General features: G+C 43.8%; 1 protein-coding gene across 2 annotated transcripts in view; it reads right to left on the bottom strand.

The window, feature by feature from the left end:
* The window catches only part of fuom (fucose mutarotase), a 125040-nt gene extending 100073 nt beyond the window's left edge, over nt 1–24967 (bottom strand). For both annotated transcript variants that reach the window (XM_041176412.1, XM_041176413.1), the window contains exons 1-3: nt 24770–24967; nt 19805–19873; nt 10355–10425 (exon numbers count right to left, since the gene is read on the bottom strand). In XM_041176412.1, coding sequence (XP_041032346.1) covers nt 10355–10425; nt 19805–19873; nt 24770–24854 — 225 coding nt within the window. In that variant the 5' untranslated portion in view covers nt 24855–24967. The remainder of the gene's footprint in view (nt 1–10354; nt 10426–19804; nt 19874–24769) is intronic.
* Between the last annotated feature and the right edge of the window lie 382 nt (nt 24968–25349).

Genomic DNA, 25349 nt, shown 5'->3' with positions numbered 1-25349 from the left:
GGAGGATCAGCAGGTGCACACTCCAGGTCCATCCATCCAGGTGACTCTGGGAGTGACTGGCTTATCCAAATCCCCTCTTCCTGTGACCTCAGCAGCTCCAGCTCCACAGGCCAAGGAGGATGCCTCTGCCACACAGCAAGACCCCGAAAGCAGGCCAGGACCCTCCAAGTCCCAGCCCTCCAAAGGACACCCACCAAGGTCATCACAGACAGGGCATCACAGTCAGCAGGCTGCCCCCACCTCCACTGTGGATGTCCGGGGAGCACATAGACATAGCGGCAGGGTTAGGAAGGTTAAGGAGAATTAGCTGCACAACCTGGGCACGGGTGTTGATCATTTGTACATAATGTTCATTATTGTCAATAAACACCCAAGAATGTCACCCTGCCTGTGGCCCCTTGTTCTGATGAGCAGTGTTCTTGTTACTCAGATGTGAAACCGTTTTGCACAAGATAAAGGCAGGTGTCTCAGTCCAGGGCCTCTTCCCAGTGCTCTGTTCAGTCTTCAGACCACAGTGATGGTCCGGCCTCACACTCCCTGGACACATTATTGATGGAGGAAGGGCTGTTGTCAGTGATGACGATGGGACCCACTAAAACTTGGTTTTAAAATGAGAATCCCAGATGAATTATTAGGAGAGAAATAACCCTGATAAATCTAGCACCAACCCTGCAATATTTTAGCGTGTATCTGTTTAACATGTTTAATTTTGTTTAAATGATCAAGGGTTAATCCATATACACCCAAAATTCTGAGGTGTTTGCATTGTTAAACATCGAAAGAGTCCCGCACAGAAGGAGGTGACCGGCTAACAATCTCACCCCACTTTCCAGCTCTTGGTCTGAAGCCCTGTGGGTTACATCACTTCAAGTGCATATCCAAGTATCTTTTAAATGCGGTGAAGGTTTCTGCCTCCACCACTCTTTCAAGCCGTGTGTTCCAGATCCCACCACCCTGTGGGCAAAAGAAATTCTCCTCAATTCCTCTCTAATCCTTCTGCCAAATACTTTAAATCTATGCCCTCAGGCAGTTGGACCCCTGCTTAGGGAAATAGGCCCTCCCTATCCTCAAGGAGTCAGCCTGGGGCTCTTGGGCACCCATAGGGAGGAGGATCAGCAGGGCCTATCTAGGCCCCTCATAATTTTACACACCTCAGTTCAGTCCCTTCTCAGCTTCTTCTAGTCCAAAGAAAACAACCCCAGCTTATCCCATCTTTCCTCAATGCTAAAATTCTCCATTCTTGACAACTTCCTTGTAAACAGGCCACCAGCGTAACCTAATCATCAGGGATGATTCTAAAACAATTACACCATTAATACCTATTGAAGTTCCCAGGTGAAAGGCTGTGGGTGAAATTTTTCGTGCCCGCTGGCCTCGGGCATGATTGGTAGCGTGAGTGGACAATATGGCGCGATTGGTTTTACGACAGAGAGAAACCAGTTCGCGATTGTCCATTCAGCCGGCCGACGAGTGTGTTTTTTTTAAAGAAAATTTCTACAATTTTGAGAGAGTAGTTCATAAAGCAAACATTATCTTAGGCTTTATTAATAGGGGCATTGAGTACAAGAGTAAGGAGGTCATGTTGAACTTGTATAAGACACTATTTAGGCCTTATCGGGAGTACTGCATCCAGTTCTGGACACCATACTTGAAGAAGGATGTGAAGGCATTGGAGAAAGTACAGAGAAGATTCACAAGAATGATTCCCGGGATGAAGAACTGGAGGTATGAGAATAGATTGGAGAGGCTGGGACTGTTTTCCTTGGAGAAAGGAAGGCTGAGAGGAGACTTGATAGAGGTATTCAAGATCCCGAGGGGTATGAACAGAGTAAACAGCGAGAAACTGTTCCCACACAAGAAAGCATCAAGAACTAGAGAACCAAAATAATTGGCAAAAGGAGTAAAAGTGATGTGAGGAAAACCTTTTTCACCGATAGGGTGGTTGGAGTCTGGAACCAACTTTCTGAAAGGGTGGTGGAGGCAGGTTTAATCGAGATATTCAAAAAGGAATTGGATTGCTATCTGAAAAGAAAAAATGTTTAGGGTTACAGGGATAAGACAGCGGAATGGGACTAGGTAGAATGCTCTTTCAGATAGCCAGTGCACACTTGATGGGCGGAATGGCCTCCTTCTGCACTGTAAAGATTCTGTGATTCTAGTACCTCTTTTTCTGGCTGGGTTTTAACAAAGTGTAATCTTATTAAGACAAAGGGGGACTGCCAGCCAGCCATAATACAAAACTTGCATTCCACTCAAGTAGAATGAAAAAGGAACAGACACTCAAAGCCCAGCTGAGGAGTGTGAAAGACCCTATCTCCTGTTGGCTTTCAGTCTATCTTGAAACTCAACAAAAGTTTCTGAGATGGTAAATCAAAAATGTAATTATCTGTTCTACAACACAAGGACTACAGCAGACATGGTAGTTGAATTCCTCTGGAATATACAGCCAGCAAGGCTTTTTAAGAACTGTTTATCAAGCTAGAGAGCAGAGATCAGAAGGGCATACTAAAAGGCTGCAAAGAGCCAGGTCTCACTCTCTCTTAGAAGTATTGTGCACGGATATTGCAGAGTAACCATCCTGAGAAGAGAAAACCCACTACAAACCAGGAGCTTTTGGGGATAAAATGTGAAGATCTGTTCTGTACAGCTACACCCAGAAAGACAAGAGAACAAAACAGCCACAACATGGAATCACCACATCCCAACCAGCCAAAGGACAGTTAACCATATATATCTCTGATTGTTTATTTTTTTCATGACCTGTAAAAGTCTATCCTCATTTTTTAGCATCTGTACTAGTGTGTGTGTGTGTGTGTGTGTGTGTGTGTGTGTGTGTGTGTGTGTGTGTGTGTGTGTGTGTGTGTGTGTGTGTGTGTGACATACAAACGAGGGTTACGATTCACCTAGTTTTTGTTTAATTCAGGAAGTAGGATCAATAAAGTTATCTGAACTCAGAAAACCTGTCTGATTCATTCTTTATCATCTGAAATACATGGTGGGATTTCTCCAGTATTGGCAAAGCACATCCTCACCAAATTCACAACTAACCCTTGTTACAGCCAGGACGGGAGTGGTAAATTAGGGGAGTCAATTTCTACCCCTCCTCTTTTGTTTGCAACAACACACACACACACACACACATATGATTTCTACTTGTTTTTAAGGAAATGTTGCTGATAAATTCCCATCCATCAGCTTATAACTCCAAACCAGCCTCAAAGTCAATCCACAGCCACCCCCGCCCGCCCTCCAGCAAGTTGCAGCCATAAACTTTGAGTATTTTATTTTCTCTCCTTTCTCTGTAACCATGTGATTATTCATGTTTTTGACTAAACAGGAAAAAAAAATTACCTGCATTAAGGAATAACTCTTTCATGGTAGTAATTCAGCTCTTGCAATGCCAGAATAACTCACTGTTTTAATCAATTATTAATCTAGCTGCTGTCAGTTCAGCCATCCAAAATCAAAATGAAGGTTCTGCCATGTTGCTGATATGTTGTGTAACAAACCAAAAAACTGTAATGCAGAAACTTGTCAAAGTTAATCATAATTTTGGAGGGCTTTTTTTAAAAAAAAGTACAAACGTATAAACGCAATGATACACATAACAGACAAAGAGAGGAGCAGGCAAAGGCCATCAACCTGTCCCAACTAGATATGGTGCCTCCTTACATGCATCATCAACCACTCTTCCTGCCTGACCCATTTCCCTAATCATTGTAATCTGCTGGGAGAGTTAAAAACCAAAAGGGAAAAAACTTAGCTCAATTCTTTGAAAAAAAGCTTGGAAATTTCTTTTGGGCTTCTTTCCCCCCCCCGCCCCACCCAAAGGGGTGGGGTTTGTGTGGGGGCGATCGGGTCCATGCCGCCATTTTACGTGGACGGGCCAATTAAGGAAGTGCTGAGCGCTCCCTGTGCAGGCGGGGGGAGGTGGCGGGGGGGAGTTCCTTGAGTCAGGGCCTGCGCTCTTTTGCGCGTGCACACAAAACAGTGCAGGAATCTCCCTGAGGTACAGAGCTGCCTCAGGGAGATTAGTTTACGTTCCAAAAATTCTAATAAAGAAAAATGAAAATGTTAAGACATGTCCCCTCATGTGACTGTCACATGAGCTGGGACACGTCAATGAACTTTAATGAAAAAATGTATTTAATTTGTGAACCCTCCATGAAACCTCATCCCGCCTGTGGATGAGGTTCCATGAAAAATGCGAAGGCCGCCTGGGCTCTTCTCCTGCCCACCCCCGCTGACCTTAAGGTTGGACGGTCAGCTTTCTCAATGGGCTTAATTAGTTCATTAATGGCTTTAATAGGCCTTTGACAGTTCGGTGGGTGCACAGCCAACTTGGCTGCACGCTCGTCGAACTGAAAATTTAAATGACGCGCGATGACACAGGCCCGATGTCACCCCGCATCATTTTACACCTTGGTGAGCAGGCCCCACCTCCGCTCGCTGAGCTAAAGATTCAGCGCCAGGTCCAAGAAACTGCAAAAAACAATATCAATAATTACAACTACCCCTATATATACATTTTATTACTGCAGATGGCCTTGACTTTCAGGAAGTGACCCAGCTGACAAACTGCAGCAAATCCATATTTACTGCACCTTCTGGTAATTGATTCTAGAGTTTCAATAACTCTCTCTGAAAAGAAATTCTGGCATCTAACCTAACCGCGAGGGTGGGATTGTCCACGCCTGTTTGCAGTGGGTGTCATAGCGGGCAGGAGCAGAAAATATTGAGTCGGAAAAATCGGTTTCATGTCGTTAAAAAACCAGTTTGCGGTCATCTGCTCCACCCATCAAAGACACTTCGGGAACTTGATTTCAATACTTCATCTTATTATAAGCCCAGCTCTCCAGAATCATCCCCCCCCACCACGCTGGATCATCCAGGAAAGTCGGCGTGATTGAACGCCAACGTGTTTCACAACTGTACATAAGCAACGTGCACCTGGTGGGCTGCACTTTGCTTGGGGCTTCGAGGTTTGTTGGCCTACTTTGCTATAGGCAGCACTCGTGGTCATCAGCGCAAGGCTTCGCAGGCAGCACCGCATCACTTTTAGTGGGGGCTCATAGGCAGGTCTCTACCGACCAGACCAGCCATAAGGTGGGTGGCTTTTCAATGGCTGCAGGGCTAGGTCAAGCTTGAGGAAGCGAGAGAAGTGGCCTCAGGCAAGCGAAGAGGCTGCAGGAGAAGGGGGTAACCCAGGGTGTGTGTGGGGGCACATAGTGATCTGTGCAAGTGGCCTCAAGATGGTGAGGGCTGAGGAGGCAGTCTCCAGAGGAGATGGGGCCAGATGGAGATGTGAGGGTGTGTGTGTGAGAGTGAGTGATGATGTCCCTTGAGCTGGCAGTGAGTGAGATGCCAGTGACTGTGTGATGGGCTTGTGAGTGTGTGAGTTTAGAGTGATGAGATGGTTGCCTTACCCTGGAAGCATGGATGAGGTCATCCATCCTCTATCTGCGTTAAATGGCCAACCTCTTCTGTGCAGCATTGGCACTGACCACCACTGCCACTGCCTCCCAAGCTGGAGTGGTGAGATTGCTGGACCTCCAAAAAGCCTTTCAGTGACGGGTCACTGAACTCTTCTTTGTTTTCAGGGCCATGTCTTCACTGGAGCAGTCCTGGGCTGCAAACATTGAGAACTGTGTGCGCAGCTGCAGTTTAGATATGGCAACCGGAGTGAGGAAAGGGTGAGATAATGGCATGGTGGGCGATTCAGAAGTTGCCCATCAATGAGACGGCGTATTTCCTGTGGCTGCATGGTTAATGAGGCGGTAATCAGACAACACGGCTCAACCATTTCCCATTGCGACCAGCAGGTAAACATCGTTTTTCACACCCGCTACCACACTTAATACAAATCTGGGACGATTCTGCCCCATGTATTTTATATTGATGCTGACAATTCTCCCATCCATGTAAACTACAAACATCTGCTTGCATGTCGCACCATTAACATCAAAAACACACCCAAGGAGCTCCACATGTGCATTTGGATTCCAAGTCAAAGAAGGAGAGATATAAGAAATAGTTTGGCCAAAGAATCGGTTGTGGGTTGGCTCTTAAAGGTAGACAGGGATGTAGAAAGGCAAAATAAGGAATTCCCGATTATGGAGCCGAAACTATCAATGGTGACAGTAACGGACGAGAGGAAGGGATCAGAGGAATAGAGAGTTTGGGAAAGGGCAGATAGGGAGGGACAGGGCCATAAACAGAATTAAATATGAAGCTGAGAATTTTCAATTTTAATCAATGGGCTGTTAGGAGTCATTGTAAGTCAACAAGAACAGGAGTACTGAGCAACGAGAATTGGGAGTGGGATCAAGTGCAGACAGCAGAGATTTGGATGAGCTGTAGTCTCCAGAGTTGGAAAGCCAGCCGGGAGACCACTGGAGTTATTGAATCTGGAGATGACACAGGCCCAATGAGGCACCAGTGTGCTGAAGCGGGGATAGAAGCAGATGATGTTACAGAGTTGGAAGCAGGTGTTTTGTGATGGAGACGGGATAGGGTCAGAACCTCAACTTAGCAACAAATAGGATGTCATGTTTGTAATCCTAAGACAATAACAGTTGAGGGTCAATGCTGATGAAACAGAGTTTGTGACGATGGCTTCAGCCTTCCCAATGTTAAGCAAGAGGGAACTCTAGCCTGAGTGTCGGACAAGCAATTTGATAGCAAAGAGGCAGCAGAAAAGTCAAGGGAAGTGGTGAAGGGGTAGCTCCCGATGTAAATCAGCATACATGTCAAAGTTCACACCATGCATAGAGATCATTTCCCCAAGGGACAGTATACAGGTTAGGAAGAGGAGGGGGCCAAAGTTGGATCCCTGGGAAATCCCCAAAATAAAGATGCAGTGACATGGCTACAGAAGGTGGAGTGGTATTGGCTGGATTGCTCCCTTTTAGCTGTCACTCCAGCATACAAGTAGAATAGGTTGCAACCAGGAAGTAATGCACACCCACAGTCTGTGCGACGCCCCCATAATCAGAGTGATGGTCCTGACAAATTAAGAGTACTACACACGACGTTGCTAAATGAAAAGACTGCAGATAAAAATCACAACACATTCAGCCATAATGTCAATGATATGGATGGTGATGTGCCATACCTGTAAACTTTTCAAACCGTGGGACCTTATCCTGTCTGTTGCTCCATAATGATATATCCTGTGACTAACGTAATCTAATCCAGTATCTTACAGTTTAATTATCATCTGTTTCAATGAAATCTACAAGGAAACTGACAGCTCACGTGATTTTCCGACAGTGAAGTATCGTCTCTGTTTTTGAAAAATACAAACGGGGACACAGACCAAGCAGAAAAGAAGCTGGAGAGACCTGTTAAATAAACACGTCATAAAGGATATTGTGTTTATTTCTGTGCAGAGGTGGAGGGAAGCAATTACAGCAAGTGCCCCATTCGGCAGTAAGAATCATTGATCATTAATTGAGGTCTACAAGGCAGCAATGAGATGATATGACTGACGCCCACTTTACTGTCAAGCCTATATCCTCGGAAGAGTTCAAACATCTGTTTTATATTTAGTAGCGGTTTAATTGCACTCTACAGAAAATCCATTAGCATCAGTAATGTTTGTCAAAAAATCTAGAAACGGAGGCATGCTTGCAAGATATTTAACCCCTTCCTCTCTGCTGAATGAATCCCAGAAGTGTTCTGGGATTCATGTGTTCTGGGATGCCATAGAATAAACTTTCAGTACTCCCCATGGCTTAGTGGGAACATATACTGTTCAGCATAGAGCTAAGCAGTAAAAACTCAAGGTTCAACCTCCCAGTCTGTACAGGACTGGTTGCAGGACAGTGTTTCAATCAGGATACAAGACTTGCCCTTAATGCCCCTCAGATAGCAAGGGCAAAAAAATCAGAAGGGTTTCTTCTCTTGGTCACTGTCCAGTGACTCAGTACCCCTCAGTCAAATACCTCAGGAAGTTGATGGGGAGCGGTGGGTGAGGTGAAATAACATTCAAATTCTTTTTGACTATATTAATTAAAAAGCTTCCTAATCTTCCTTTCTCCTTGTGATACACTGGACAGTCAAATGGGGCTGTGTGCCTTAGAGTCAGAGGGTTGTGTGTTCAAGCAGCAGGGCTTGAGCTCATAATCCTGACTAACACCGCTGCAGTACTGAAGGAGTGCTGCATTGTCAGAGCTGCCCATCTTTCAGATAAGTTGGTATATTCAAGATCCCGCTGCTCCTTTAGGCAGATATAAAGGATCCCAGGGTGCTAGTTGGAGAGCAGCAGGGGAATTCTCCCTGGACACGTATTATCCATCATCCAAACAGGTGTTTCTCTGAAACTGGAAAGTGTCAGATTGGCCCAGCCGTCACCCAGGAAACCAGTCTCCACACCAATTAAAGGCTCAAACGCATGAAAATCTTGACTTTAATCAATTTCCCACAGGAGGTAGCTTCAGGACCCACAAAACAGCCTCAACTCCCGTTTCCCACCCCCTTTGGGGAAATTCAGCCTATGCTGTCCCACAGAAGGAAGAGAACCTCTATTATAAACTGGCTCATGGTGCTATAAAATCACGTGACGCATTACAAAATCTGAAACTGCTGTTGAGTCAGATGTACTTCCTGTTTGGAAAGCAACAATGTCAGGGTCTCTGTAGAAAGCCCACAGGCAGCTCTGGTTCTCCCCCTCTGTCCACTCGCTAGGCATTTGTGTGCTCACTATGAATCGAGAACCAAGACCTTAATCACAATGGATATACTGCCTGACCTATTTGCCCCTTTTTGTGTTGGTATCCCATAATTTTGTGACCATTTACGCAAACTATGATCTATAGGCTAGATGTAGTCCTGTGAATCCTGGCAACCCAGCCCTCTAGGTCCGACAGCTTAGTACTCTTTGTCCTTAATTTTCCTACCTGCTGGTTTATCTTCTTTGAATTGCATGGATCATGATGTGTTAATGAGTTCATTTATATCACTGTTGCTCTATCGATGAATAAGTCCCAAATCAGACAGCAAGGTCTGTTAGAATGAGCAATTTGAGATATAATGGAAACCGTTAATGGGAACATTGATTAGAATTTTATAATCGCCCCAAGGTTCCAAGATATGCACCAAAGCAGCCCATGAAAACGAAACACTTGCCCACTCCTGTGTAACATTGCTGGCTATTCTTTGGGCTTTTTTTTGTGCGCGTCTAGTTGAGGGATAATAGTGTTTCAGGAACCTAGGATCAGCATTAAGCATTTTCAGATCAAATGCAGCACAGCTAGAGTAAATCCCCATCTAATCTAATCCCCAACAATATGCCTCCACCTCAGCCTTAGAAGAGCACTCTCTATCGTGCCACTGTAACATTTTCACCACTTGTCACATTAGCCATGCTGTGGCCTCTATGAGGTTGCCAACTGACAGTAAATTGAGTTGGTTTTGTGCTGTAAGTCTAGGCCCACCAAGGCTAAAGTTACACAACCCAAACCTAATGAACACAGAATCCTTCCAACCAGGAGACAAAGGAAATCTTTATCCCAATCAGTCTATGTTGGACCGGAACCTAGGTCCTAGAGGTGAAAGGATGTTTAAAGCCATGTCCCACCTGATTACCACTCCCTCAACCACCTCCCCCCCGGAACCTTATCATTCTCCCCCAAAACCGCCCACTACTTTTCTATGGAAGTAAATCTTCTGTTTGCAACATTCCTCTCCCTTCCAACCAATACATGTCCTAATTATCTTTTCCATCTTTTTGCCCTGATTTTCTACACTGGGGTCCTCAACCTGGTGCCGATTCATTAATGTAACTTCCTGTGTAACTTCTATCTTCTTTCAACTCCTGTTAACCTGGTCCTGCCTTAGTAGACCCAAAATCCTTTTTGCTCTCTCTCAACACTTCCCCCTTTAACTTGGTGACCCTGCACCTGGCCACATTGATCGAGTCTCACTCTCCCAGCCCAATCCAAGCCCATATATATAAATTGCTGACCTTGGTCACTCATCTGTCCTCTCCAATACTATTCACTTGTCCTCAATAATTCCCTCACGTTTACCTGTGAAATCCTATACCCTCCTACCTAATTCAGTAGCCTTCATCTTCAACTGGCTGGTCCACAGATGGTTATTGCAGCTGTTTCCTATCTGTTGTGGAAAGGAGACAGACCCATGTATAATTCCATTGGTAATCCCAGGTACATACCCTGGGAAAAGTCAATGCCAAAAGAGTACATAGCAGCTCATACCCTGGCACTGCCTCTTGTTGACTTTAATGCTTATCACACATATAACAGAGATATATTGTCTACACACAGGTCTGGTATAAATAAGAAATTTGTGATAATCTAAATCTCTTGGCACATTCAACAGCAAAACATACCGGGCAGCTGACATATGTGTCCAGCGGAAAGAGCTTTAGAATGGCTTGGAGCAGGTCTGGAATTCCAAGGCCTTTATGGAGGAATCAAAACAATACCATCAATTAATTATCAATTACAAAAGATCTTAAACATGTACAAATTTTCAAAGCAACAACAGTTCTTCACTGCACTGTCAATTTTTTTTTACCTCAGCAACCCTGGGGCGCTGAATAGTTCCCCTCAGTTAAATTGTTGGTGCAATGGAAATCCTAAGATTGCAATCCACTGTCATGGGGGGAGTGATTTTTTAAAAAATTCTTTTACAGGATGTGGGCATTGGTGGCTAGGCCAGCATTTATTGCCCATCCCTAACTGCCCTTGAGAAGGGGCAATAAATTAGGATAGTTGAACATTCTTACACAATATTTTGAGGTATGGACCAGGTGAGATTGTTGACAGCAGTTTGGAGAATGATTTAAATACACCAAATTTGCAATTGGCATAGATTTTAATTCGGTCAATATAACAATTCCCTTTATTTCCTATTTTTGGTGAGGGGTAACTGCACATGTCCAAGGAAATTAAGATGCAGTGTAAGTAAGAGAGCAGAAATCTGTTAGATTCCTGTAGCCCTCATTATTCTCGTTGCACTCCTTTACTATAAAGTGAATGTCATCAATTCTCGGGGAACACAGGATTGATGAAGTTACCTTTATAATAATGGGCATTGATGTGTCTGTGTTCCTCGGGCCAAAGGAATGTTACTTAGACAATACAACTGGTCAGCATTGAATGCAATGATTATAATGTCAGCTTAATATCCTGGAGTAGAGCAGGACATCGGAGAATCTTAATATCTCGGAGGTTTTATCCGTGGTTGTCCAGCTTCCTGGGGCAATTATAGAGAGTGAGTTCTTCAATAGTGCAGATTGTAGGTACAATTGGACAGTTTATGCCCACAATTCATGTTAGAAAGGAGGAGGAAGAACTTGCATTCATATAGCACTTCACAGTCTCAGGATGTCCCAAAGCAATTTACAACCAATGAAGTACTTTGGCAGTGCAATTACCAAGGTTCTCATATAAAAAAATGTTGCTGACAAGAGTCATTTGCCGAAGCTTTTTGTCGTGCACTCATTAGGACCAACGCAAGAATACCAAAGTTCAAACAATCACAGGGGTATGGTATAAATTAAAACTTGAAAATTTGGTATTCTTGCTTTTGTCCTGATGCGTGCAAGACAAAAAGCTGCAACAACAACAACAACAAATGCCAAGCGACTGTTTGTAGAGGACAATGTGCAAAGAATTGTGAGCAAAATTCAAATCACTTATTCCCATGAAGACAGGCATTTGCCCTATTCTTTCTGAGCCAGCTCTTTCCTAAGCGCAAAACTAATCCTTACATTCTGCTCTACCTCCAGAATCACGTAACCTTCTCTGATTCAATTTTAACTGTCCAACAGGGGAGGACTAGGCACTTAGAGAAGAGTGGGCCGTATTTTGCCAGAGTGGGGTATCTCACAGCAAGCCCCATTAGTAAGACTTCTTCATGCATGGTTAGGCTTTATATGTTTTTGTCCATAAAGTTGCTGTAAGTACGAGCTGAGAATGGCGCAGCAAGGGTCTCGGGACATTGGTAATCTTGGTGAACAATGGGACAAGCAATTCATCTCTTTATCTAATGAGATTTCAAAATTGAGAACTAAAAAAAAAGGAAGAACTGAGAAGGAGAGTGAATTAGAGTAACTAAATTTAGTGTCAATTTAGGTGCAGAAAGTGAAATCAAAGGAGGGAAAGAAAGATTGAATTAGGAGGAGAGAGAAGAGACAGAAGGAAAAATAAGAAAAAAATGAAAAATGTTACATCTTTAAGACCTTCTGAAACAATTTACAAGCTAATGGACTGAAACTCACACTTATAATTGTTCACATTTTGGAAAAAAAGAGATTGATTGGCAGTTGTTAACAATGATTATGTCATTCAAAGAATACTTCTGCTGTTAATTACCAGACTTAATTTTCTGAGCTAGTTTAATGAGCAATTAGAACATAAGAAATAGAAACAGGAGTAGACCATTTGGTCCTTCGAACCTGCTCTGCCATTCAATAAGATCATGGCTGATCTTCTTGTATTTCAATTTCAACATTGGCATCTACCCCCGATAACCTTTAATTCCCTTGCCTAACAAGACTCTATCTACCTCTGCCTTAAAAATATTCAATAACCCCACATCCACCACTTTCTGAGGCAGAGAGTTCCAAAGTCGCACAACCTTCTGAGAGAAAAAAAATTCTCCTCATCTCTGTCCTAAAGGGGTGACTCCTAACTTTAAAACAGTGACCCCTAGTTCCAGACTCACCCACAAGAGACAACATCCTTTCAACATCCACTTTGCCAATGTCATTCAGGATCTTGTACACTTCAATCAATCACCCTTCACTCTTCTAAACTCCAGTGGAAACAGGCCCAGTCTGTCCAACCTTTCCTCATAAGACAACCCACTCATTCCAGCTATCAATCTAGTAAACCCTCTTTGAGCCGCCTCCAATGTATTTACATCCTTCCTTAAATAAGGAGACCAAAACTGCACACAATATTCGAGGCACGGTCTCACCAATGCCCTGTATAACTGAAGCATAACATCCTTAATTTTATGTTCAATCTCTCATAATAAAGGATTCCATTCCATTAGCCTTCTTAATTATTTGCTGTACCTGCATACAAACTTTTTGTGATTTGTACTAGAACACCTAGATCCCTCTGCACCTCAGAATTATGCAGCCGTTCTCCATTTAAGTAATACTCTGCTTTTTGTTCTTCCTGCCAAAGTGACCAACTTCACATTTTCCCACATTAAACTCCATTTGCCAGATCTTTGCCCACTCACTCAACCTATCTATATCAATCTGCAACCTCCTCATGTCCTCTTCACAACATGCTTTCCTACCTAGCTTTGTGTCATCTGCAAATTTAGTTACCATGTCCTCACTCCCCACATCTAAATCGTTGATGTAAATTGTAAAAAGTTGAGGCCCCAGTACAGACCCCTGTAGGAATCCACTCGTCACAACCTGCCAATCCAAAGAAGACCCATTTATGCATACTCTCTGCTTTCTGCCAGCCAGTCAATCTTCTATCCATGCTAATATGTTACCCACTACACCATGCGCTTTTATTTTCTATAATAACGTTTGAAGTGGCACCTTATCAAATGCCTTCTGGAAATCCAAGTACAGTATGTTTACAGGCTCTCCTTTATCCACTGTGCATGTTACTCCTTCAAAAACCTCCAATAAATTGGTTAAACATGATTTTTGTTTCACAAAACCATGCTGACTCTTCCCAATTGCCTTGAGGTTTTCTGAGTGCCCAGCTATAACCTCCTTAATGATTGATTCTAATAACTTCCCCATGACAGACGTCAAGCTAACCAGCCTATAGTTTCCTGTTTTCTGCCTCTGCCCCTTCTTGAATAGAGGGGTTATATTTGCTACTTTCCAGAACCTTTCCAGAATCTAGCGACTTTTGCAAAATTAACACCAGCACATTGACTACCTCATTATCCACCTCTTTTAAGACCCTAGGATGTAGTCCATCGGGACCCGGAGACTTGCCAGCCCACAGCTCCATCAGTTTGCTCAGTACCATTTCCCTGGTGATTTCAATTTCACCAGATTCCTTTCTCCCTTTCACCTCCTGATTTGCAGCTATTACTGGAATGTTTTTTGTATCCTCTATAGTGAACACAGAAGCAAAATATTTGTTCATTTCTTACACCATTTCCTTATTATCTATTATTATCTCCCTACTGTCACTCTTTAGAGGACCAACACTCACTTTACTTAGTCTTTTCCTTTTTAAATACCTGTAGAAACTCGTGCTATCCAGTTTTACATTTCTAGCTAGCTTCCTCTCATATTCTAATTTCTTTCTCCTGATTAACCTTTTAGTCATTCTCAGCCGTTCTTTATATTCTGCCCAATCATCTGTCCTGCTACTCATCTTTATGGAGTTGTATGCTTTTTTCTTAAGTTCGATGCTTTCCTTAACTTCTTTAGATAACCACGGATGGTGGGTCCTCCCCTTAGAATTTTTCTTTATAATAGGAATGTACTTATTCTGAATACTCAGAAATATCCCCTTAAATGTCTGCCATTGCTTCTCTATTGATCTATCCTCTTGCCTAGTTTCCCAGTTCACATCAGCTAGCTCAGCTTTCATCCCCACATCGTTGCCCTTATTTAAGTTTAAGATACTAGTCTTAGACCCACCCTTCTCCCTTTCAAACTGGATGTAAAATTCAATCATGTTGTGGTCACTGCTGCCTATGGGTGACTTTACTCTGAGCTAATTAATTAATCCTGTCATGTTACACAATACCAAGTATAATATAACCTGCTCTCTGGTTGGTTCCTAAACATGCTGCTGCATGAAACTAGCCCTAGAGCATGAACCACAGCTTGGAATAGAACTATAGCACTAGAACTAGAGCATGCTGCTCTAAGAAACTAAGAAAGCATTAATCTGAAAATTCAGCAAGTTCATCTAAATCACAGGTGGTAAAATGCAAGATGCTGTATTCATGAAGCTAACAGCAGGACCGATGCAAATCCATCTCCAGCTTGTGATTTTTTAAATTCTTTCGCAGGATGTGGGTGTTTCTGGCTGGGCCAGCATTTGTTACCCATCCCTTGAGAGGGTGGTGGTGAGCTGCCTTCTTGAACCACTGCAGTCCATACGGTGTAAGTACACCCACAGTGCTGTCAGGGAGTAAGTTCCAGTATTTTGACCCAGCGACAGTGAAGGAACGGCGATATATTTCCAATTCAGGATGGTGAGTGACTTGGAGGGGAACTTGCAAGTGGTGGCGTTCCCATGTGACTGCTGTCCTTGAATGCCTATGTGGTAGAGGTCATGGGTTTGGAAACTGCTTGGTAAAGAACCTTGGTGATTTGCTTCTGTGCATCTTACAGATGGTACACACTGCTGCTGGTCTGCGTCAGTGGTAGAGGGAGTGAATGTTTGTGGAGGGTGTGCCAATGAAGCAGACTGTTTTGTCCTGGATGGTGTCAAGCTTCTTGAGTGTTGTTGGAGCTGCACTCATCCAGGCCAGTGAGGAATATTCCATCAAACTTCTGACCTATGCTTTGTAGGTGGTGGACAAGCTTTGGAGGGTCAGGAGGTGAGTTCCTTGCCACACGATTCCTAACCTCTGACCTGCTCTTGTAGCCACAGTATTGATATGGCTAGTCCAGTTCAGTTTCTGGTCAATAGTAATGGTATTGCCATTGAACGTCAAGGGGAGGTGGTTAGATTCCTTCATGTTGGAGATGGTTATTGCCTGACACTTGTGTAGGGAGAATGTTTCTTGCCATTTATCAGCCTAAGTCAGGAGTGATTGTTAATTCACAGGGTATCTCTTCTTCTGTCTGCTATTGAACAAAAGTTTTAAACCACTCGTTAATATCACAAATAGTCCTTTCTCATTTATGGTGACAACACATCACTGTGATAATCTTCACAGGCACACTAACTTATAACCAACCAGCTGCTCAGGGACATGTAGTGGACATGCACAAGGCAAACTGGTTTGGCTTAAACAAGAAGACAATGCAATTCCTCCTGGATCCTGCAAAATCTAGAGCTGGTGAAGTGAGGGGTCAAAATCTAGGGCTGGTGAAGCGAGGGGTCAAAATCTAGGGTTGGTGAACTGAGGTGTCAAAATCTAGGGTTGGTGAACTGAGGTGTCAAAATCTAGGGTTGGTGAACTGAGGTGTCATGGCGATAAGTAGCAAACCCACCCTCCCCTGTGGAAGGCCGCCATCTGGTGGCTGATGACTGTATGAATACTCATTTAACTAAGCACAGCACCTCTGAAGCCACTTCGGGAACCTAAGTGAATGTGTTTCACCATTCTTAATCCAATGATATTTTACAGTATGCAAGTACACAGCACAAAACTGCCAAAGTTTAAATACTGATTGGACACTTTCATGATAAATCAGTAACCAGAAGGGTATCTAGTGTGGGAAATGGTAATGTCACATGGGTGGATTGTTGAGGACAGTGCAGGACAATATGTAAATTGCATCCAAATCTAATGCTTGTAATAATTACTATAATTTCCAAACCCTTCCACCTTCCTAACTCAAAACCTCTACCACCTAAAGGGATAAGGGGAACCGACACATGGGAACACCACCACCTGCAAGTTCCCCTCCAAGCCACTCACCATCCTGACTTGGAAATATATCGCCGTTCCTTCACTGTCACTGGGTCAAAATCCTGGAACTTCCTCCCTAACAGCACTGTGGGTGCACCTACACTACTTGGACTGGACGCACTAAAGCTTGGGGCAGTCACCGCAAAGGCACAATGGGGAAGGGTCACTGTCTAAGACCTTTCTGCCATAGTGCACCGTGGGGCTGGGAATTGTATAGACTCCACGGGCTGTACGGTTCACAATGAGTGTATGCATTGAATACTAATTGTACTATAATTGTATTGAAGCACCTTAGAGTACAACATGATGTATGTTGATAACTCCAATACCATTGCACTGTCTGTCTGTAATGACCATATTGAAATTATTGTAATGTTCATTGATTGTATTGAAGATCCATGTGTAAAAGTTGAATCTCATTGCATTTCTTGTGACGGTGATTCAGAAAATGTTTTGTAATGTTCTTTCAGATATTTTATGAATAAAGTATATTTTTCAAAAAAAAAATGGACTGCAGCAGTTCAAGAAGGCAGCTCATCACCACCATCTCAGGGGCAACTAAGGAAGGGCAATAAATGCTGGCCCAGTCAACAAAGCCCACATCCCATGAAAGAACTTGTAAAAATTGACAAATTAAACACTTCTTAGCAAAACCCCAGTAATCTCAATACTGGTGGATTTACTACCTAGTGTCCAGGTACAGCACTCAAACTTTTAGACAATAGTGCCTGCCTCTGTACTTAGGTGACCTTTCAGGACCTTTGAACATGTGGCCCTGTCAGAGACACTTTCCAAACCTCAACCAACATGTGGCACGAGAAAATACCACCTATATTTTACAGATATCTTTGTTGTCTTCACTTCCCATCACATTTTAAAAAGTGCTAAAATAAATGATGATAGAGATGGATGCAGACTGGTAATATGTCAATGGATGCAGGGGTGCTAGCAGAGGGCTAAAAATATCCAAAGCTTCTCTATTATAAACAAAGCAACTGAAAATAAACCCCGCCTCATTCAGCCAAAGCCAATTTATGAAACAGAGATGGCACATATCTATGACAGGATACATTGAATGTTGAACTGAGTTGGAGATTCCAGATAACGTGAGGAATGTCATAAGCCTAGAATTTCATAAAGCATTTGATAAGGTTACTTATGAAAATCTTCAACCAAAATCAAAAGAACATTGTACCTGTGATGAGGCTACTGTGTACTTGACGGTGAGAGTTGTTACACTGTCTTTCTCTTGTGAGTCACTGAATCAAGAGATTCAACGACTTCATAAAAATTTTCCATTAATATTGTTCAGTTGGATATTGAAGAGTACACTTGAGTGTTACATATGATAACAGATGCTTAGAGATAGTTCACATATGTGTAGTACATTTTTTCATATTTGCTGGTGTAAAGAGTGATAGTCAAACACTGAAAATACAGACAATACCCAACAGGTAATGGCCCCACAATCTCTCTCATCACAGTCATAGCCAGAGAGAAATCTTATGACTGGACCAAGATTAGTCTTTATTTAAATTTTCCTTAATGTTTCCTTAACATTCCCTCTTTAGTCCTGAAAGAGCTCTCTTGATGGAAAGTGTTTCAACAGGTTCTGGCAACACTTCAGTACCTCACTCGTCACTATTCTTTATAAGCGTATTCACAACCACAAAAAGCATTGCAGTTCTGCCTGATCTTGTTTTCGCCCAATCATGCTGACAGCAATCAGAAAGGGGAACCCTCGGGGATTTTTGCCCTCCTTACACTAAAGATGTTTGAGACCAAGGACCTCAGCTGAGATCAGTGAACTCTCGTATCAACATGGCTTTGTAACACGATGGGTCACTCACTGCTTCCCAAACCTTTTCCCAGTGTGACCTCATTTTAACGCCACAGACTTTGTGGGAAGTTCACACCTCTCCCAGTGAACTGCGAGCCGGAAAAGCTGATTCACATGTGTGTATCATGGGGCCTCAGAGCCATCCCAAAACTTTCCCAATAGAATTTCTGCTCCATGGCCGCCATTATGTCTGTGGAGCTTGCAATCTCAAAATCGTGGGGTCGCGACCTACAGTTTGGGAACCTGTGTAATGGTGGCGCATTCAACTAATATAGACGAGACCATAAGAAATAGGAGCAGGAGCAGACCACACAGACCCTCCAGCCTGCTCCACCATTCAATATGATCATGGCTGATCTTTGGCTTCAACTCAGCTTTCTTTTCCAGTCCCCATATCCGATTCCCTGAGTGGCTAAACATCTGTCTATCTCAGCCTTAAATATATTCAATGTTGGTGCATCCTCAACCCTCCATGGTAGAAAATTCCAACGATTCGCAAAGGATGTAGAAATTTCTCCTCATCTCAGTCCTAAATGAATGGCCTCTTGCCCTGAGACTGTGCATCACCACCCCCCCCACCCCCTCCCCGCTGGATTCAATATCCCCTAGCCAGGGGGAACAACCTCTCAGTGCCCAAACTGTCAAGCCCCTTTGTAATCCTGTATGGTTCACTGAGTCTCATTCTTCTAAACCTGAGGGAATATATGCCCAATTACTCAGCCTCTTATCATGGGAGAACCCTCACAGCCCAGAAACCTTTAAAAGAATGACATATTTGGCTGTAGTCACTGAGGCACATGCTGAAAATGAGGCAAAAGGAAAGGAAGATGCAGAGGGGAAGGATTGTGAGGATAGGTTAGAGGTGGGCAGTGCCATGTTTATGTGACAGAGATGGCCTTGAGTCAATCAAGACTCGGCAAGGTTAATGGGGTGGGAGTTATGCACATGCGTGCATGCGGGCTGGTGTATTTGCAAGTTGAGGCTTGCATGAGGAGAGATCGATTTCACTGAAATCAACGTGGTATTCCAATAGCCTGGGTGAAAGATTGTTGGGGGGGTTGTAGGGGGTGGAAGGGGCAGTGTCAGTGGATGGCAAGTTATTAAGGCTGAAGGCAAGGTCAGTAAATCCTGCCAATATGTTGAAGAGGATGCAGCAGAAATAGCACCGGAGTCAACTGCAAACTATCATGAGGAAGAGTTCGATGCAAGGGTTGGTGGAGAGGACATACAATATTTTCACTAAATGATCTCCCAGGCTGAGCAACAATTAGCCAAGATTGCAATGATACCTGACAACACCCGAGAATCTGCACACTGGGGGGGGTGCAAGGAACGTTGCTATTTGTGACCATGTTAAGAGTTTTTAACGGTAATGAAGAAATCCTTACAGAAAGCAATACTCACCATCAACTCTTACTTCAGTAGGGCCAAAGCGACACACTGAGGAAGTTGGGAAGTTGGCATCAGCGAGCACTGAAAAACAAACCATCAGAGATGAATCAGGGGCCTCCTGGGTAACATGCTTCATAAAGTCTCGTCTAGATAGAGTGCTGGGAAAGTACAGAGTCAGGAAACCACAGTGGGTGATTCAACAGTTTATATGCCACAATACAAGGTTCCCAAAATTAAAATACTATTTGTTTAAGAAATGCAAGGTCAAATGGATTTTTGTAGGCAGCATATCGTCAAAACATCCCCAGATGCCAATGTTTTTACAGAATATTATGTTTTAAATTCAGCCATGATTGTCAATGTACTCTTCAGCTGCATGTTTGGCATTAAAATTATATTAATCTCTCTTGACAATGTCAATGGTAAAGCTAAGGGAACACAACATAAGTGCTAGGATGCTTTACTTTGAAAGATCAGGTGAGGTCCATATATGGATGTAACACTAGATCTGTCCATATCTACTGCAAACACTGTACCTGAACAATGTGATTACTACATAGGTTACATGCATGGATGTTAACTTTCACAACAGGAGTCACTGGATAGCAAACAAGAGAAGGTACCCACCAGATTGCCCACTTTATAGCCCAGGGACAATAAGCTCAACATTGGTGCCCCAACTGCTGAAATTAGCTAACTCATCACAGAATTGTACCAACAATTGGTTTTTAAATTCTTTCACAGGATGTGGGTGTCACTGGCAAGGCCAGCATTTGTTACCTAACCCTAATTGCCCTTGAACTGAGTGGCTTGTTCGGCCATTTCAGAGGGCAGTTAAGAGTCAACCACATTGCTGTGGGTCTGGAGTCACATGTAGGCCAGACCAGGTAAGGATGGCAGATTTCCTTTGCTAAGGGGCATGAGTGGGCCTCTACAATAACTGACACTAGTTTCAACATTACAGCAGGCAAGCATCCCAACGTCATCATGCACTCGCGCGATATTTCACTCGGTGCGTGGGCGCAAAAGTCAGAAGCGCGCCCGCCGATAATTAACAGGGCAATTAAGCCCATTAACAACGCAATTGTCTCCGGTTTTTCGTGACCCTCCACATTACGGGCACATCAGCCAGGCAGCCTTTGCACTTTTCACCAAATCTCATCCAAGGGCGGAATGAAATTTCCGTTATGAAATAAAATTAAAATAAATATCTGCAGACGGCACCTTTATCAGCTATATATTTTCAGGTGATTGAGTTTGATGCGTCGACACATTCTTGCAGCTTTTTAAACCTTTATTTTAGCATTTTTAGGTCTCCAGCTCCCTGAGGCAGCTCTCTCGCAGGATTCACCCACCCCCACCCTGGCAGCAAGCGCACGGTTCACGCTGGCTGACCATTAATTGGCCGGCCAGCGGGAAATTGCGGTCAGGGGCCAATCGCGGTGGGGGGTCCATTTCCTGACTGCTCCCGGGCCCACCAATCACGTGCACCCACCAAAAGTAAAATTCAGGCCATGGTGATGTAATCAATTTTAACAAACTGAACAAGCAGGTTCACCACCTGTAATTTGTGCACCACGCTGGCAAGGCTGTATGTAACGCCTGTCCCTATTTACCCTGAGACAGCCAGGGGTGACAGGGGGACTTCTTGAATTGCTGCAGTCCGTGAAGATTAGTGGAGATGGGAGGCGGCTGGGTTGAGGGGGTGGGGGTCTGGAGATGGAGTCAGAGAATAATTGGAGATTGTAAGGCAAGATATGAAAGTTGAGAGAATTTAAGTATCATGTATTTGACAATCAATACTGAAACAATCACATTGCTTCTCTATCAAATCAGAGTAAAATGCTATAATCACTGCAGACTTAAATGAAAGATGCTGCAGTCTCACGTGTGATGTTGGACTATGGTACAGCAACTGTTAAGCATACACTCAACTGTCACATTGGTGCAAAGTGGTTTTACTGCAGTTATTGTGTCAATGTAGCCTTGAACCCAGAGTGAAAGCCTAACCCAGCACCGGTGTCAAATAGGTGCTGATCACCTTCTAGTGCCCCAAGTTTCATACGAGCCCTGGAAAGAGTCTTGTCATACCGACCTATCATTGAGGCATCACAGCTACGTTTGAATCAGTCCTCACATCACATCCACATGTGGGCACTTACAGGAAGGCATCACTGGACAGATAGATAGATAACTAGTTTACTCAAGAATCATCATGGCGACAGGTGCGGAATTATGATGACGATACAAATAAAACAAGTAATTATAATTCATGATGTAGTTATAGACAAACATTAAATAAAAATAAAGCATAAATAAAAGGATTGCACAGTTATGAACATTTCAGTATTCAAATAATGATAACACATTGCAAAATGAAGGTCTCCTTAATTTACAGAATAAAAATGAAAGCTCTGCTGCATTCTGCATTTTGTAGGAAACCCCATAGATCATATGCTGTCAGGCTGAATTCATTAAATTCTCAATCATTTCCATACTATTCATGAGTTTTATAAAGTAGGGGGTTGGGTTGTTTTGCCATCTATTTGTTCCATATTTATTTGCAGAATGGTGTCTTTTTTCCTTAATCCCATTGTATATTTATTTTCGTGTAATTGTGGCAAGAGGTTGTGCAAATGGGGGGTGGGATTCAAGAGTTTTCCAGCAAAGTTCAGACAGAGCCTTTTCCACCTTTAAGTTGTTTGTGACAGAGTATCTTTGGTATGTGTAACCTAGGATCCGTTTCAGTGCTTTCTTTCTGAACACTTCCCAGCTTGCAGAGCTCGTGAGCAGAACTCTTGGCTCACTTTCTCCTCCCCCAATCTAGAAGCGCTCCATTTCACTTCAAGGTCAGTTCACTCCAGCTACACTCTATAAGCTTCTACACAAGGTTTGAGCGGAGCACAGGGTCTAGACTGGTTGGGCTGAATAGCCTGTCTCTGTGTTGTATATTCTATGCTAAGTTTCGCTCGTGTGAAGTCAAAACCCACTTTCCATTGACATAATTTGGAATATAAATGCATCTCAAAATTACTAATATAGGTTTCTTCCTCCTATTAATGGTTTATACACTATCATACTTAGACCTGACAAGTTTGCCATTCTCATTGTTTTAATTCATTCTTTCACAGGATGTAGGCATCATGGGCAAGGCCAGCATTTGTTGCCAATCCCTATTTGCCTTTGAACTGAATGGCTTGCTCAGCCATTTCAGAGGGCAGTTAAGAGTCAACCACATTGCTGTGGACCTGAAATCACACGTACACCAGGCCAGGTAAGGGTGGCAGATTTCCTTCCCTAAAGGGCATTAGCGAGCCAGGTGGGTCTTTACGACATTCAGTGATAGCTTCATGGTCACCAGTACTGAGAATAGCTTTCAATTCTAGATTTTATTAATTGAATTTAAGTTCCACCAGCTGCCATGGTGGGATTTGAACTCATATCTCCGGAGCTTGAGCCATTATCATTACACCACCACCTCCCTCATAATCCTGATTAATTTCCCTATAAAAGGCATGGACTGGACCAAACCAGTTACTTTCCACTCTATCCCTGTGTGAGAACTTAGTTCAGATCTCAACTTTTTCATGGGGTTTAAACAAGATTTGATTCTATGCAGCAATGTTAAAGCAGTTATAATGTTTGCTTCATTTGAATTTAATGATAAAAGTATTATTTAGTCATTTGTAACTTTGGTATAATGAAAATCTGATCGAGATATAAAGCCAACTCTCTCCTGATCTCCATGGCTGCATCACCCAATGCAAACACGTAGATTGGAGCCCACTAAACGTCAGTTCAACAGAGCTACAGAAAACCTATCAAAATAATTAAAACTCTCCTTACACTTCAACATAATAGCACCACCCACAGTCAGAGTCACCATGACCTCTAAATCACCTGTGCAGGTTTCAACAAGGTGAAAAATATGAAGCTGTGAATTAATTGCTGGGAGTGTAATTTTAAGCAAACATTCAGTTAAAAAAGATTGAGGTGATTTATTGCTAAATAAGCACAAAAGTCTTAGAACGTGTCATATTTTGTAACAACATGTAAGGAGTGGGTAGGAGGAGAAGAAGATAGGATGGCAGAGGAGAGAGTGGGGGGTGAGGAAAGGAGGGGGTGGGGAGAGGAGGGTGGGGGGAATGAGGAGGGGTTGGGGAGAGGAGAGGGTGGGGGAGAGGAGAGAATGAAGTGAGACTGGAGAGGGTAGGGGGTGGGGGAAAGGACAGGGCAGGATGGTAGAGAGGGGTGGGAGGTTGAGGAGGGGAGGGGGTGGGAGGTTGAGGAGGGGGTGGGGGCAAGGAGGGGCGGGGATGGGGAGTGACGATAGAAAGGGTGGGGCTTTGGGAATGAGGAGGGGGTGGGGGGGCTTGGGGAATGAGGAGGGGGGGGGTGGGGTGGAGGAGGAGGACATTAGAAAAGGGAAGGATGGAAATGAATAGGAGGGATGGGGGAGGGGGTGAAGGGATTAGATGAGAAGGGGATGGAGACGAGGAGGGGGGTGGGGAGAGGAGGGGAAGAGGTCAGGAGATGTAGATAAGAAGCTATAATGGGACAAACATGGGCAATGGTTGTAACTAGTTTGTAAAAGAGAGAGAAGAGGAGGAAGGGAGAGGGAGGGGGAGGAGGAGGGGGCGGTGAAGGCTGCGATGCGGCTCTGAATGGGTTAAAATGTCTCACACCAAATGCGCGCAGAAGGTGAAAGTTGGAGTTTGAACAGTGACTGTCCGCAGGTCTCCGGGAAAGGGTCCAGTGGAGCAGAGAGTGAGAGAGAGAGAGAGAGAGAGTGAGACCAGAGACTGAACCAGGGGGCGGGTGAGCCTTGAGCTCAGTTTGTTCCGGCGGCTGGAAAACTGGATTCTCAGTCGGGCTGCGGTGCGGAAGCGAAGTCACAGACTGAAAGATGTGGAGCTTTGCTCTGAGTTGAGCCCGGTCAGTCTGGTCTTTCGGGAGAATAGAACTCGTTAATCTTACCGATTTCATCTCCATGCCCCATTTTAGCCAAAGCATAAAGCAGGTCGGGGGATATAATGCTGGGAATCCCTTTCAGTATCACCATTGTCAGCGCACTCACAGGTTGAGCAGAGCGAGGCGGCGCTGTGGCCAAAAAATGTCAACATTACAAACTCTTCAGTCCCATCTTCGCGAGGAATCCCGTGTTATCTACCTGACTGCCCCTCTGCCAACCTAAACTAGGCAACACCCCGCCCCCACTTAATGATGCCACCGGCCTGACCTGGACCAGGAGCTATTTCAAACAAGACATCTCAGTTTTGAAACAGAAACTTTATGTTTCCCTTTTCCATGTCTGATAATATGGGGAGGGGGAATTTCTACAATTAAGGTCCACGAATATTCATCAGCACTCAAATCCCCATCCCATTTACTCACCTACCTCACGTTTGGATAAGATTAAAGATGACATTACTGCTCCTCTCTAAATTTGACTTCCATATATTTCTGCTCGCTCCTTTCCTGTGGGGAATGTCCTTGGGATGCTGGTACAACCCGTCTACTGAAATGGTCCTATTCAGTCTATCCGAAACTCTGCTGT

This window comes from Carcharodon carcharias, chromosome 28 (genome assembly GCF_017639515.1).
Source record: "Carcharodon carcharias isolate sCarCar2 chromosome 28, sCarCar2.pri, whole genome shotgun sequence".
Lineage (NCBI taxonomy): Eukaryota > Metazoa > Chordata > Chondrichthyes > Lamniformes > Lamnidae > Carcharodon > Carcharodon carcharias.
The sequence above is the reverse complement of the archived record's forward strand: the minus strand, read 5'-3'. Positions and strand labels throughout refer to the sequence as shown.